Source organism: Trachypithecus francoisi, unplaced genomic scaffold (genome assembly GCF_009764315.1).
Source record: "Trachypithecus francoisi isolate TF-2019V2 unplaced genomic scaffold, Tfra_2.0 Lachesis_group20, whole genome shotgun sequence".
Lineage (NCBI taxonomy): Eukaryota > Metazoa > Chordata > Mammalia > Primates > Cercopithecidae > Trachypithecus > Trachypithecus francoisi.
Window position 1 is genome coordinate 8,329,801 of NW_022681466.1, and position 15,291 is coordinate 8,345,091.

General features: G+C 52.7%; 1 protein-coding gene across 3 annotated transcripts in view; it reads left to right on the forward strand.

Annotated features, from left to right (window-relative positions):
- The window catches only part of MGAT5B (alpha-1,6-mannosylglycoprotein 6-beta-N-acetylglucosaminyltransferase B), an 82,901-nt gene that overhangs the window by 65,849 nt on the left and 1,761 nt on the right, over positions 1-15,291 (forward strand). For all 3 annotated transcript variants that reach the window (XM_033182322.1, XM_033182323.1, XM_033182321.1), the window contains 5 exons: positions 4,506-4,661; positions 7,186-7,332; positions 7,516-7,632; positions 13,094-13,168; positions 14,512-14,768. In XM_033182322.1, the coding sequence (XP_033038213.1) occupies positions 4,506-4,661; positions 7,186-7,332; positions 7,516-7,632; positions 13,094-13,168; positions 14,512-14,768 (752 nt within the window). The remainder of the gene's footprint in view (positions 1-4,505; positions 4,662-7,185; positions 7,333-7,515; positions 7,633-13,093; positions 13,169-14,511; positions 14,769-15,291) is intronic.

Below are 15,291 nucleotides of genomic sequence, written 5' to 3' on the forward strand. Positions count from 1 at the left end.
ATGTTCCCCTGACTCAGGCTCTCTGGGGCTTGTGGTTCCTGTGGATGGATGGACCAAGGTGGGGAGGAGGGTGATGGGGACAGCAAGGTCCTGGGAGCCATCTTTCCTGGCTCCTCTGTGACAGGGAGGCAGGTCCCTGGAGGTCAAGGTCCTGCTTGGCATGGCCACAGGGCAGCTCCTGGGAGTGAGAGGGACCAGCGTTCGATGGGTTATTGCAACAGGCAGGTGGCATGAGGTCAAGGTTAATAATGAAGATACTAATCAGGGGAAGCCCCTGCACCCTACATCAGGCCTGTTACATGATCGTTGGATTTAATCACTCTCACAGCTGTATTAGATCCAGCTGTCCCAGGAAAACCCCCAAATAATCATGATTTAAACAAGATGGAAGTATATTTTCTTTCCTGCTTGCAAATTCCAGAGGTTGGGAGGGCTGGTGTGGCGTTCCCGGGGGTCTTGTTACCTTAACCCACCGTGTTGAGTTTCCACCCTGGCCTTGTCTCATGGTTCAAGATGACTATAGGCATTCGAGTCATTACATCTGCATCCCAGTCAGCAAGGAGAAGGAAGGAGCAGAGGGGACACCACATTTCCCGCACTGCTCATCAGCTCCATCTTGGCCACAGGGCCATGCCCACTTCCAGGGGACGCTGGGTGACTTTATTTCCAGGGAGCTCAGCTCAATGTGCCCAGCCCAGTTCTGGGTTCTATGACTGAGGAAGGAGGAGAGAAGGAGGACTCAGAGGGGGGATCTCACCATCTGGGTGGCATCCACCCAAGAGGCTGCTGTTCACCGAGAGCTTGCTATGTGCCAGGCATTGTGCTGAGGGTTCATGTGCATCTCTTATTCCACCTTCACACCATGAGGTAGGTACTGCGTGTGATCCTGCCCACTCCACAAATGAGGACACCAGGGCACAGTGGGTTAGAAGGTGACCCATAGCTAGTAAGCGCCGAGCTGATGTTCCAGCCTACATCAATCTAAGTCCAGAGCCAGGGGTGCTTGGCCCTGACTGCACAGTCTGTTCAGCATCATGAAGCCTTGGAGAATGGCAGAGAGAAGGCTTGGAAGCAGGAATCAAGGTCCAAGACCTCTGCTGAGATGTCAGAGGTCACTGTGGGGTGTGGAGGGGGGCGCTGGGAGGTGAGGCTCCCCATGCTGATTGCCACAGCTGCAGGGAGGGAAGGCCAGGAAGCTGTGGGTACTGGGCGCTGGAGAAGAGGGCAGAGTCGGAGGGTTGTGGAACACATGGGATCTACCTTTATCAGAAAATGCTATTAAGAAACTGGCCCAAGAGAATGAGAGGTGATGAAGTCTGGAAAGAGAAAGGTTTTATCTCCAGCGCTGGAACTTCTATGATAGCCTGAGGCCATCCTGTTCAGCTAGAGACCTCAAAGAAGCTGCTTCCAAAACAAGACATCCTTGCTCTGGTATTTGTAACCAAAGGAAGTCAGAGGTGGCTGGATGAAGAGAAAAATGAAAGCAGCATCCTGGGAGAGATGCCTTCCAGAGTTCAGGGGACCAGGTGGCCGAGAAGCAGAGGAGGAAGGAGGGGAGATGGAAGGTCATTTATCATCCTTATGGGGAGCAGGAGCTGGGGACCCAGGGCAAGGTGTTGGGTGATTTTTGTGCTAAGCGGGTCTGTCTTATTCTGCATTCCCCAGAAAGTGGAGCCTGAGGCTAAGGCTTAGGTGCTATTTTAGTAGAGTGTAGTCCCAGGAAGCAAGGGTGAGGGACCGAGGGAATGAAGCAGGAAGGAGGGAAAGGCAGCTGGTTCAGGCCCAGGGCAAACCCACCCTCATCCCTGAAGGAAACATTCCAAGCCCTCAGAGAGTCATCTGGGTGAGCTTGGGTGGAACTTTTCAATCCGTAGGTGGCAACCCATGAATAAATTGCAAAACCAACTCAGGGAGTCTTGACTAGCCTTTTTGGTTCGTGTACAATTTTTTGTAGAAACATATGCTTTCATTTCTCCTGGGTAAATGCCTAAGAATATAATGGCTGGTTAATACTGTAGAAGTGTGTTTAAATTTTTTTAAAAAGGTGGTCATGCCATGTTATAGTCCTACCAGCAATGTAGGAGGCTTTCAATTATTTAACAAATTCATCAATGCTTGAGATGGTCAGTGTTGTAAATTTCAGCCATTTTAACAGGCATGGAATGGTGTCTTCTTGTGGTTTAAATTGGCATTTTTCCTAATGACTAATGATGAAGATATTTTTGTGTGTTTATTAGTCTTCCACATATATATATATATATATATATTTTTTTTTTGGTAATGTATCTTTTTAAAAAGTTTTACTCATTGAAAATATTAGGTTGTTTGTATTAGGTTGTTTATTTTCTTACTATGGAGTTGTTAGAGTTCTTTGTATATTCTGGATTCAAGTCTTATATCAAATATGTGCTTTATAAATATTTTCTTCCCGTCTGTGGCTTGTCTCTCTCTCTCTTTTTAAACATATATATATGTGTGTGTGTGTGTGTGTGTGTGTGTGTGTGTGTGTGTAGATAGAGACAGAGAGACAGGGTCTCGCTATGTTGCCCATTCTGGTCACAAACTCCTGGGCTCAAGTGATCCTCCTGCCTCAGCCTCTGAAAGTCCTGGCATTACAGGCATGAGCCACTGTGCCTGGCCTTGTCTTTCTCTTAACAGTGTCTTTTGGCCGGGTGTGGTGGCTCACACCTGTAATCCCAGCACTTTGGGAGGCTGAGGCGGGTGGATCACGAGGTCAGGAGATTGAGACCAGCCTCACTAACAAGGTGAAACCCCATCTCTACTAAAAATACAAAAAATTAGCCCGGCGTGGTGGCGCATGCCTGTAATCCCAGCTACTCAGGAGACTGAGGCAGGAGAACTGCTTGAATCCAGGAAGTGGAGGATACAGTGAGCCGAGATGGTACCACTGCACTCCAGCCTGGGCGACAGAGGGAGACTCCGTCTCAAAAACAAACAAAAAACAATGTCTTTCAAAGAGCAAAAGTTCTTGATTTTAATGAAGTCCAGTGTTTTCTTTTATGGATTGTGTTTTTGGTGTTGTATTTAAGAAATCTTTGTCGAACACAAGGTTACAAAGATTTTTTCCTATTTTTTTGTATAAGTTTTGTAGTTTTCGGTTTTGCATTTAAGTCTGTGATCCATTTTGCATGAACTTTTACATATACGTATAAAGTTCTTTCAGTTTTTTGCATATAGATATTATGTTTCATGACCATTTATTGATAAAACCATCCTTCCTCCACTAAAATGTTTTGTACCTTTGTTGAAAATCAATTGACCATACTGTGTGTGGGTCTATTTCTGGAGTCTCTATTCTGTTCCATTGATCTATTTGTCTATCTTGATACCAGTACCACACTATCTGGATTACTGTGGCTTTATAAGTCTTGACATCAGTAATATAAACCTGCTAACTGTGTTCTTTCTCAAAGTTGTTTTGTCTGTTCTAGGTCCTTTGTGTTTCCAAATGAGTTTTAGAATCAGCTTGTCAATTTCTACAAAATAAGTACTGGAGGTTTGATTGGGATTTCAATGGTTATTTTTTTTTTTGAGTTCTGGAAAATGAATATGAAGAATTATAGAGATAATTTAAGATCAGGGATGACTCTATTTTATTCCAGAGAGAATTTACTTTTACTCTTGGCTTGTAGCTGGAGGCCCTAGCAATCTCGGATCACTGTAATCAATATAGTGATTGAGACAAAATGGATTCAGCCCCTGCAAGGACTGGTCTAGCTGTGTTTCATCCTTTTTTCTAGGGTGTAATTCCCCTGAGTTCAAATTCCAAATATGGAGCTTCCATCAGAGGTCCCCCTCCTTCGATGAAAGAAGGGATGGACAGATAAGATGGATGGATGAGAGGATGGATGGGTAGATGGATGAGTGGATGGGTGGATGGGTGAGTGGAGGGATGTGTGAGAGGGATGGATGGATGAATGGGTGGGTGGATGAGTAGATGGGTGAGAGGGATGGATGGGTAAATGGATGGATGGGTGGGTGGACGCATAGAGTGATGGGCGGATGGACAAATGGATGGATGGATGGATGGATGGATGGCTGGCTGGCTGGCTGGCTGGATGGATGGTGGTTGGGTAGATGGATGGATAGGATGGATGGGATGGGTGAGAGAGAGAGAGATGGATGAATGGACTACAGAGAGCTCTACAGCTCCTCAGAGGAGCTTAGAGGTCATTAGGGGTTCAGTGGAGGCCAAGTGGCACCATGTGAATCCATTTAAATGTTGGTCCCCATAGGGTTCCTTTGGAAAGAAAACAGTTTCATGCCTAAAAGTAATCCTGAAACCTCTGCTCTAGTCCAGTCTCTGCAACTCATAGATTTTGAGGGCCAGACAGGGGAGGGGCCTTTCCCAGTGTCCCACAGCCAGTTAATGGCCAACCTGAGACTGGGTCCACATCTTCTGACTTCCAGACCAAGGGGATTTCCTCCACCGACTTTGCCTTCTGTGGTTTGCATGAGGTTCCCATCTCCTCTTCTTTTTCCAGGGGAAAGAGAAGTTCCTGGGCATCCTGAACAAATACATGGAAATCCATGGCACTGTGTACTACGAGAGCCAGCGGCCCCCTGAGGTGCCAGCCTTTGTGAAGAACCACGGCCTCTTACCACAACCTGAGTTTCAGCAGCTGCTGCGCAAGGCCAAAGTGAGCTCCCATCCCCTACACCATTCTCACACATGCCGGCTGCAGACACTGAGGTCACTATCCATGCCTGCCAGGCCTGCCACCATCACTTAGGCCCCTTCCACATGTGGACATAACCCAGCATCCTCTACTGTCCTCAGCCCCACATCTGGCCAGAGCCCAGGGGCAGAGATATGGGTGCCCACCAGGCAGGAGAGGCCCTATAGAGAAAGGGACCTGAGCAGGGCCAGCAGAGCAGCAGAGCTGTGGCTCAGTGATGGGGAAGTAGAGTTGCGCTGCCCATCCGCCCCCTTGCAGTACCAGTCCAGCCAAATGGACTCCCGGGTCAGGCCTAGCTTTTGGAGACACTGAGCTGGGGTGGTTGGGTGGGTGGAGAGAGGGGTCCTGGCTAGAGTGCCATTGAGCCACGAGTCCTGAGTGACTGCTTCCGGGGTCCCTGAGCTGTACTCCTGGAGCAGCAATTGACACAGTGGGCAAAACCCTGACTGGACCCTGGAGTATCAGCTGAGGCTGGAGAGTCTTCAGCCAGCTTCTAGGTACCCCCACCCTCTTTTTTATGAGACAGGGTCTTGCTGTGTTGCCCACGCTGGAGTGCAGTGGTGCAATCAGGCCTCACTGCAACCTTATACTCCTAGGCTCACACAGTCCCCTCACCTCCGCCTCCTGAGTAGCTGGGACTGTTGGCATACACCACCACACCTGGCTAATTTTTAAATTTTTTGTAGAGATGGTGTCTTCCTACGTTACCCAGGCTGGTGTCAAACTCCTGGGCTCAAGCGATCCTACCACCTTGGCTTCTTAAAGTGTTGGGATTACAGACATGAGCCACTGCACCTGACCCCAGGCCCTCTCTTGATCTCACCATAGCTTCTTTCCCAAGGCATCTTGGATGTGTGTGTGTGTGTGTGTGTGTGTGTTGGGGGCAGTGGAGATGCTTGTGTGCAGTGAATAACCTGAACAACCTCACAGAACAGCCTTGGATTCAGAATCATTTATTAAGTGCCTTCCAGGCCAGCCCTGTGCACTCCTAGCATAGGTTACTTAAAAAATAATAAGGCTGGGCGCGGTGGCTCAAGCCTGTAATCCCAGCACTTTGGGAGGCCGAGACGGGTGGATCACGAGGTCAGGAGATCGAGACCATCCTGGCCAACATGGTGAAACCCCGTCTCTACTAAAAAATACAAAAAACTAGCCGGGCGAGGTGGCGGGCGCCTGTAGTCCCAGCTACTCGGGAGGCTGAGCCAGGAGAATGGCGTGAACCTGGGAGGCGGAGCTTGCAGTGAGCTGAGATCTGGCTACTGCACTCCAGCCTGGGCGACAGAGTGAGACTCCGTCTCAAAAAAAATAAAATAAAATAAAATAATAATAATAATAATAATAATAATTTTGGCCAGGCACGGTGGTTCATGCCTGTAATCCCAGCACTTTGGGAGGCCGAGGTGGGCAGATCACGAGGTTAAGAGATCGAGACTGTTCTGGCCAACATGGTGAAACCCTGTCTCTACTAAAATCCAGGAAAAAAAAAAAAAAAGTTAGCTGGGCATGGTGGCATGTGCCTATAGTCCCAGCTACTCAGGAGGGTGAGGCAGGGGAATTGCTTGAACCCAGGAGGCAGAGGTTACAGTGAGCTGAGATCATGCCACCATACTCCAGCTTAGTGACAGGGCAAGACTTCATCTCAAAAAAAAAAAAAAAAATTCAACTTTTAGTTTAGGTTTCAGGGGTTCATATGCAGGCTTGTTAGCTGGGTATATTGCATAATGCTGAGGTTTGGGATATGAAGGATCTTGTCACCCAGGTAGTGAGCGTAGTCCCCAGCGGTTAATTCTTCAGTCTTTACCCCCTTCCTCCTCCCCACTCCAGGAGTCCCCAGTGTCTAGTGCTGCCATCTTTATGCCCATGAGTACCCAATGTTTAGCTCCCACTTATGAGAATATGCAGTATTTGGTTTCTGTTCCTGCTTTAATTCACTTAGGATATTGGCTTCCTGCTGTATCCATATTGCTGAAAAGGACATGATTTTGTTCTTTTTTTAAATGTCTGCATAGTATTTTATGGTGTCTATGTACCGTATTTTCTTTATGCAAGCCACCGCTGATGGGCACCTGCGTTGGTTCCATGTCTTTGCTATTGTGAACAGCCTCACACAAGTTAGATGCTGAATAAATGTTTTTGGGGTGAGTGAGTGAGGTTCCTGGAGGTCTCTTGTAGGTGCGGGCCTGCACCTTTCTCGGCTTGAAACCTTGCTCTTCTCTTCTTCCCTCCAGAATCATAAATCATAGCCTGATAGAGCAAGAAAAGACTATTGATAATAGCTAATTAGACCCTTATTTTACAGATGGGGAAACGGAGGCCCAGAGAGGGGAAGTGCTTGCCCGTGGCACAAGATGTTTTGGGCTGGCTTTTGTGGCCCAGCTGCCTCCTGTGAATATCCTGATGCCTAACCTTGTCCCCGGCATCCTGGGGCTGACCGGGCTGTGCAGCGCAGCGCTTCCTGACCACTGTGTGCCTCTTGATTCTGCAGCTCTTCATCGGGTTTGGCTTCCCCTACGAGGGCCCCGCCCCGCTGGAGGCCATCGCCAATGGCTGCATCTTCCTGCAGTCCCGCTTCAGCCCACCCCACAGCTCCCTCAACCACGAGTTCTTCCGAGGCAAGCCCACCTCCAGAGAGGTGAGTGAAAAGCATCCTGGTCCCCAATCAGGAGGGGCCGGGACAGAGACCCCTGCAGGTCCTGGAAGAGGCAGACTGAGATGTGGGGCAAAAGGAGATAGGACACGTGGATGGGGTACCTTCCTTTGTCCCTGCCCCACTGGCAGGCACAGGGGGCAGCTGCGATCTCTGTACCCTTGCCAGGTGTTCTCCCAGCATCCCTACGCGGAGAACTTCATCGGCAAGCCCCACGTGTGGACAGTCGACTACAACAACTCAGAGGAGTTTGAAGCAGCCATCAAGGCCATCATGAGAACTCAGGTGAGAGCAGCCACATGCAGTCGAGACCACCACTAGTCCACACTGCTGGTCTTTACTCTGATTAGAAAACGGTGCCCCTCTGGGTGAGTTCAGACTTGCAGGCCTGGGTTGGCAAAGGTGTCCATCCCTCCCCTCGTCAGACACAGCTCTGAGCCCGGGCATGTGGATTGGAGAGTGGAATGGGGCCCCCATTCATCTACTCAGGTGTGATGTGTGGGGAAATGCCTTTGTGCAGTGAGCAACCTGCATAACCTTACGTGGCAGCCCTGGATCTCGAATTGTTTATAGAGCACTTTTGAGGGCCAGGTGCTAAGTGAGTGTTTTCACGATGAATGTGTGGAGATTCTTTAAACTGCTGCAGGTGTGGGTTTGCAGCCTTTACCCAGCACATTTCAAAATATAATGTGCACACAGACCATCTGTTAAATGTGGGGCAACGCTTTGAGTAGCAAGGGGGTAGAACACCCTGGGTCTCCAGCGAATGTGGGTGCTGGTATGTGTAGGTTCACATGTGTGGGCTGGGTGAGAGTGAGGAGGGGCTTGTGCCTGATGCTCATCTCCACAGTGGGCATGTTTGTGGCTTTTGAGCATGCCTTGTGCTTGGCTGGTTCCTTCATTCTGGGGAGGCTCAGACCTGGTGAACGAGAGAGCGAGCCTCCTCTCACTATGGTCCTCCTGGATCCCCTTCTTGCTATAGCTCAAATAACAGGCTGAGCAAAAATAATCGCTCCAGGCCGGGCACAGTGGCTCATGCCTGTAATCCAGCACTTTGGGAGGCTGAGGCGGGCGGATCACTTGAGGCCAGGAGTTTGAGAGCAGCCTGGCCAACATGGCAGGTTTCTCAAAGTCAGGGGCTGTCTGAGATTGGATTCCTCCAGGAAGTAACATGAAAACAGGAATTTCAGCAGTAGCTTATTTGGGAGGCAACCCCAGGAAGCAGGGACGGAGGTGCCAGGTGAGGCAGGGTGGGTATCAGCAGGTGGCACCTGGAGCTCATCACCACGGGGCCTCTGTGAGATGGGGTAGGTCACATCCCAGAGCTGTCCTGCCCGAGGAGAAGGAGGTTAGGGTAGTATCCTCCTCTTCCCATCCATCTGTGGCTGAGGGTGGCGCCTGGGATGCCAGTTCCTGACACTTTTGACCTGCACAGGGATGGGCTCAGCAGGCCAGAGACAGCCCTGAAGTGGAGTCACAGGTGACTGAGGGTGGGGCGCTGATGGTCCTGCTGCAGGGAGAGGTTGTGTGACCTTGTAATGCTGGGTCCTAGCAAAGCACCGGCCTAGACAGAGTGGGGAGGGATAAAAAGCTCCCTTGCTAGCTCTCAACCCAGTGTTGTCCCCTGTCCTGGGCTGGTGGCTTAAGTTCTGGCAAGGCCCTGTAGAGCACAAACAAATAGAGGCCAGGTGCGGGGCTCACACCTGTAATCACTGCACTTTGGGAGGCTAAAGTGGGCGGATCACTTGAGGCCAGGAGTCTGAGACCAGCCTGGCCAACATAGTGAAACCCCATCTCTACTACAAAACAAAAAATTTAGACAGGCATGGTGGCACACAACTGTGATCCCAACCACTCAGGAGGCTGAGGCAGGAGAATCGCTTGAACCTGGGAGGTACAGGTTACAGTGAGTCAAGATCATGCCACTGCACTCCAGCTTGGGTGACAGAGCAAGACTCTGTCTCAAAAAATTTTTAAAAAGACCAATAGGAACTTGGCCCCTTGGCCACGCCCTAGGAAGAGAGCCAGGTATTTGACTGGTACCAGTTCATAGGCTTAAATGGGGCTAGAAGTACCAGTCCCAGGAAGGAGGCCTTAGGTAGGGACCTCAGTGCATAGGAAAGAAGATTGAAGGGGGTTAACTGATTAATTTCACAGCCCACTGCATGGGGAAGCTGGCAGCAAGGTGCACAGGTAGGGAAGGGGGCTCCTCCCACCCCACAGTCTCCTCCTGCTCCTTCTCCCCACTTCTCCACCCACCTGCCTCTGCTCTCCTCCGTCTCCCCTCCCCTTGCAAATCAATCCTCCAAGGCTTCTCCTACAGAGGAGCTTGAGCAAGGCTGGGGAGGGGGACTACATAGACTTTTCCAATGTGGTGAGCAGGGTTGGCCCAACCTCCAAGATACATTGTTGAGCTGAATGAGGAAGACACTCCACCCTGTGGATAACTTGTCCCCCGGAGGCCCAGAAAGCAGGGTCAGGGGAGGGCTGTGTGCATGAAGGTGCTGGGATAGTCGCAGGTATTTCTGGTTGGACACATAAGAAATTGGTAACTGGGGGAAGGACTGAGTGTCTGGTGAGAGGAAACTTCCCTTTCATTGCTTTCCTGTTTGATTTTTTTTTAATATGAACATCTGGTTAATTTTGTTAATTAATTTAAAAATAACAATTACAAAGGGATTAAGGAAGCAAGGTATTGCAAATCCGACCAGCTGAGACTTGTGCTGGGCCCCAAACCAGCTGAGGCCCCTCTGCCTTCAGGCCCCTCCTTTCTGTGGGCCCCACCCCTCCGCATAACAGTTCACCCCGTCTTAGCTTACAGCAGCTCAAAAACGTTCATGTGCCCAAGAGTCACCCGGGGGAGGGGCTTAAATGCAGATTCTCGAGTCCATCCCGCACCTTCCCATTTAATAGGACCCAGCTTCGCGTGGGAATCTGCATTTTAAACAAGAACTCTGGGTAATTCTAATAATCCCATTTTATTATTTTTTAAAAATATTCTTTTTATATTATTTGAATAGAGGCAGGGTGAGGAGGTCTCACTTTGTTGCCCAGGCCAGTCTCGAACTCCTGGGCACAAGCGATCCGCCCACCTTGGCCTCCAAAAATGCAGGGATTACAGGCGTGAGCCACCATGCCCGGCCTAATAATTCTATTTTAGAAAACAAGTTTAGGGCCAGCTGGTGGAGGCTGAGAGCAAATGAGGGGCGCCATCAGGGGGAGTGGCTTGTTCAGCAAGTCCTGTGGCCTTTTACAGGGAAAGGGAGGGAGGAGCGGCCAGGATGGGGAGAAAGAGGTGAGAAGAAGAGGTGAGAAGAGGGAGATCTAACACAGCCCAGCCGGCCCCCGGCCTGACAGCCATGGAAAACCAGGGCCCGGCACCCCTTCTGTGTCTCTGCACCTCCCCGGCTTTGCTTGTGGGCATCTCTGTGTCCAGAGCAAGGCCATTCAAGGTGATGCCAACACCGGCATCTGCCGCACCCCTCCCTGCTGTCATTCCTGCAGGCCAGCAGTTCCCGGGCAGGACCAGCACCTGTCACTCTGTCAAGACTGATTAGGGTGCACACCTGTAATTAGACCTAATGGGGGTGATTTCTAGGCCAGGCAGGCTGGCTCCTCCGGCAGGAGATTCGTGGCAGGTGGAACGTCATCCCTGGCTGTGAGCGTTCGCTTCACACAGGGACCTTTGAATTACCTTATGACAAGAGCTTCAGACACAGGAGTGAGAGTAACTCAGAGATCTGCTGTCACGGAGAGGGGGAGCGGCATTTGGAGGGGAAAGCTCTTCTCTGGGGAGTTTTATTTATAACCTGGGAGTGAAGCCTTGTCCCTGCAAGACCCCCAGAAGTGTGTGGGGCTCAGAGGCTCCCAGGACTTTGTTATGAGTATTTAGGGAACCAGCTGGGGCAGCAACTGGCTGCCAGGGTCTTCTTGGGCGATCAGCTTGGGCACGAGAGCAGGTCGGGACAGGGCTGTGCAGAGCATGGGCTTCAAGGCTGGGCTGAGGATGGGACCTGCAGATTCTCCAGGACTTCCAAGTTGCCCCAGTGTTAAGAATACCCGTGCACAGTGCCGGGGGATGTCAGTGCTGGGGCAATGTCCGGCTTCAAGGACATCGGTGACTGCTGCTTCCCTGGGACCCTTGAGTGTCAGGAATGTCCCCTTGGCCAGAGGCCCCAGGACGGGTCTCCTAAGAAACACAGGAAGCAAGACCGAGCTTGGCACCACTGAACTTTCTAGCACCACCCAATGCCAATGAGGAAGAAAGGAGGTGGTGGCAGGCTTGAATCAAACAGATTTCACCCACTGGCTGAAGACAGGAAAGTGGCCTCATTAGGAGATGGGCTGGGCCACGTTAGCTGCCACCAGACATGTTGGGGTGGGGAGGTTGAAGGCTAAAACAGCCCTTTCTCTGAGTCTGGGACGGCTCCTTCCCGGGTCCTGACCGCTGCCCCTGCCCTTCCAGGTCAGTGATTTCCTCCGCGGTGGCTCCGCACTGGGCCTGAGAAGGTTAATGGAACAGGAAGGGGTTGGTTGATTAAGAAGTCGGGGGAGGCAAGAGTACCCCCTTACTCCTCTGTCACCTCTTCCCTCCATTTCCCTGGCTTCTTGAACCCCAGCTACTCCATGCATCTGCCCACACGACAGGTTGCTGTGTGACTATTAGATATTTATTTATTTATTTATTTTTGAGACAGAGTCTTGCTGTCACCCAGGCTGGGGTTTCACTGGTACAGTCTCAGCTCACTGCAACCTCCACCTCCCAGGTTCAAGTGATTCTCCTGCCTCAGCCTCCTAAGTAGCTGGGATTACAGGCACCTACCACCATGACCAGCTAATTTTTTTGTAGTTTTAGTGGAGCCGGGTTTCACCATGTTGGCCAGGCTGGTCTCGAACTCCTGACCTCAGGCAATCCGCCCGCCTCGGCCTCCCAAAGTGCTGGATGTAATCCACGCCTGGATGACTATTAGATATTTAGACAGACAGCCTGTGGTCTCTCTTTGGGGGTTTGTGCCTGTGGGGGCAGGGTACTTTGCAAATGTCATCTCATTCCTGCCGACTGGGAGATGTCCCTGTGTTCCTCTGCATGAACGTCCCATGTCTTGGGCAGGATACAGGCAGAGCTGGGGATGCCTTTTCATTCCATGGCTATTTCCTGAGCACCCACTGTCTGCCAGGTACTGTGCCAGGCACCGGGGATTCAAAGTGAACAAGCCGTAGTCCCCACCCACAAGGGATCCATAAGTTCACGAGAGACATGAGGAATAAACAGGAGGCAATAACACAGGGACTCCTTCTGTGCTGGGGGACCTCTGGGGTGCTGGGAGCCACCACGGAAAGGGTTCCTGTAACAGGAGTGGGGGTGGCGTTCAGGGAAAGCTCCCTGGAGCAGGTGATGCCTAAGAGGGTGTGTGGGCTGTGGGAAGAGGAGGTGTCAAAGCCCAGGACGGGACAGAGTGTGAGCTTTATCCTCAGTGCAGTTGGGACCAGGACCTGGGAGGGGCGGGGAGGGATGAGGCTGGGCCTCGTGGGTCCTGAGCCTGAGTCCCGGAGGGCCACTGGAGGGTGTGCGGGGAACAGGGACTCTGAGCTGGGCGGAAGGGCCAGGTGGATGGGGTGGTCGGCTCCCTGGGCATGGCACAGGATATGAGAGCCCACCAGACCTCCACTCCCAAGGCTGAGCATGGCAGGGCCCCCAACGGCTGGGCCTCCTCCCGCGCTATGTATCTTCCTGTCCCTCCCACAGGTAGACCCCTACCTACCTTACGAGTACACCTGCGAGGGGATGCTGGAGCGGATCCACGCCTATATCCAGCACCAGGTCAGTGAGCCCTCTAGTCTCTGCCCCAGATCCCGTCAGACCAGAGGAGGGGGCTGAGCCAGCTTCATTGTCTGCCCAGGGACCTGCACCCGTGAAGTCATCCAGCTCCCTGCTCCCTCCTCCAGCCTGTCCAGTCTGTTTTCCCAGAGTTCCCTCAGGGCTGGAGACAGGCAGGCCTGACTGTGGGTGTAGAAAGCAGCACTGCTCGGGGCACCCCTGCCCTGGGCCCAACTTTAGAGCTGAACTCCACGGCGCTAACAGAAACACAAAGACTTTCATTCTTAGAAAACAGCAGTTCGAAAGTCTGGTAACTGATTGGGATTTGGTAACTGGGAGGTGAAGATCCCCGGACTGCCCACCCACCCGCTAAGGATGGCAGTGAGACTGGAACAGGAGATTGGGATCTCTGCCCTGAGAAACCAAGGACAGCCCCACGGTTTCAAAAGCTCGGCCACCCCCAGCCCCGCAAGGGAGCACCCGGGCAGGCAGCTGTCCCAGGAGTACACTCCTTTCTTCCAGGAGTACACGGGTGCTCAGAGTGCCTGGAAGCAGTGGGTGAGGAGGAGGACGTGCCCTATTCCTGGGGAGTCCTGGCCCCCTACTGCATCCTGGTGGGTCCAAGCCACCGTGAGGGCTGCAGGTGGCCCAGATGGAGCGTGGCTCTGCAGGTTCCAGGTCTCCAGGGTGGTGCCCGGCCTTGGGCTCGGGGGCCTGGGGCAGGTGGCTGTATGGCTGTGAGAAATTTCCATGGATAATGCGTTGGCCCCACCAATATTAGGGGCCGGGAGAGTCTGGTTCTCCCCTGTCCCTTTACAGATGGGAATACCGAGGCCCCCAGGAGGGAGAGCGTGTTCAGGTGACAGGGTGAGGGTCAGGGCCGTGGCCAGAACCCAGGACTGAACCCAGACAGGAAACTCACAGGAAAGCATTCGCGGCGCCCTCCAACCTCTGGAGTTGAACCCTGCAGGGAGAGCCTCACGGCCACCCTATGGAGGGCAGGGCTCGTGGGCCCCAGGGTAGGAACCCCAGCCTGACCTGAGCATCGAGGCCGCTCCAGGGCAGACAGGATGCAGAGGGCCCTGAATCTAAGTCCTGTTCTGCCATCCAACCCCAAGGCCCTGGGCAGGTGCTGTGACCTCTCAACCTCCGTAATTCCTGTAAGCAATCTGGAGACACGAGTGTCTATGAGAAGTAAATGAAATAATGCAGGTAAAGCTACCCGGTATTCAGTAAGCGCCCAATAGTGGTGGCTCGTACTGGCACGGCAGGGCCACACCTTCAGGTGTCTCCCAGGCACACCTGGGTCACATTTCCCCGCCCTAACACTGCTCTCCTCCTTGCAGGACTTCTGCATAGCTCCAGGCCCTGCGCTACCAGGGGCCCACACCCCGCAGAGCCCCTTTGTCCTGGCCCCCAATGCCACCCACCTCGAGTGGGCTCGGAACGCCAGCTTGGCCCCTGCGGCCTGGCCCCCCGCACACTCCCTGCGGGCCTGGCTGGCCGCACCTGGGAGGGCCTGCACTGACACCTGCCTGGACCACGGGTTGATCTGTGAGCCCTCCTTCTTCCCCTTCCTCAACAGCCAGGACGCCTTCCTCAAGTGAGTGTGCCCCCCACCCAGCCCCTATCCTCACCGGCCCAGCCGGGCTCACTGAGAGCTCTCACACCCAGAACCGGCCCTCAGCCCTGCCAGTGGGGAGGATTTAATGCTTTCCAATGAGTCAGGAAGGATCCAGAAGGGATCCTCCAGGCCATTATCCAGGTCACTGCTGCCCTACTCTTGGCCAAGCCCTAAACTACCAGGGAAAGCTCCTTCCAGTGCCTGCTGTCTTCCACCCACTCAGCCGCCTACACAGCCTATTTGGGCATTGTCCTGTCCCAGACCATGAAAGCTGTCCCGGGTGCTCCTCCTACTGAGGCTGCCTGAGTCCCCAGCCCCTCCAGGCCAGGCCCCTCTCTTCTCCAGGGGCTCCTGGGTAGCACGTGGGATAAAGGAGCCGTAACACATCTCCTTACCCAGTCTGGGATGGGGATGGGCTAGAGAAGTGGGGCAGGCAGGACTAGGCTGGGGGCAGCCCCTACCCTGCCCCAGCCCTTCTGCCTAAGTGACCAACGCTGAGTGA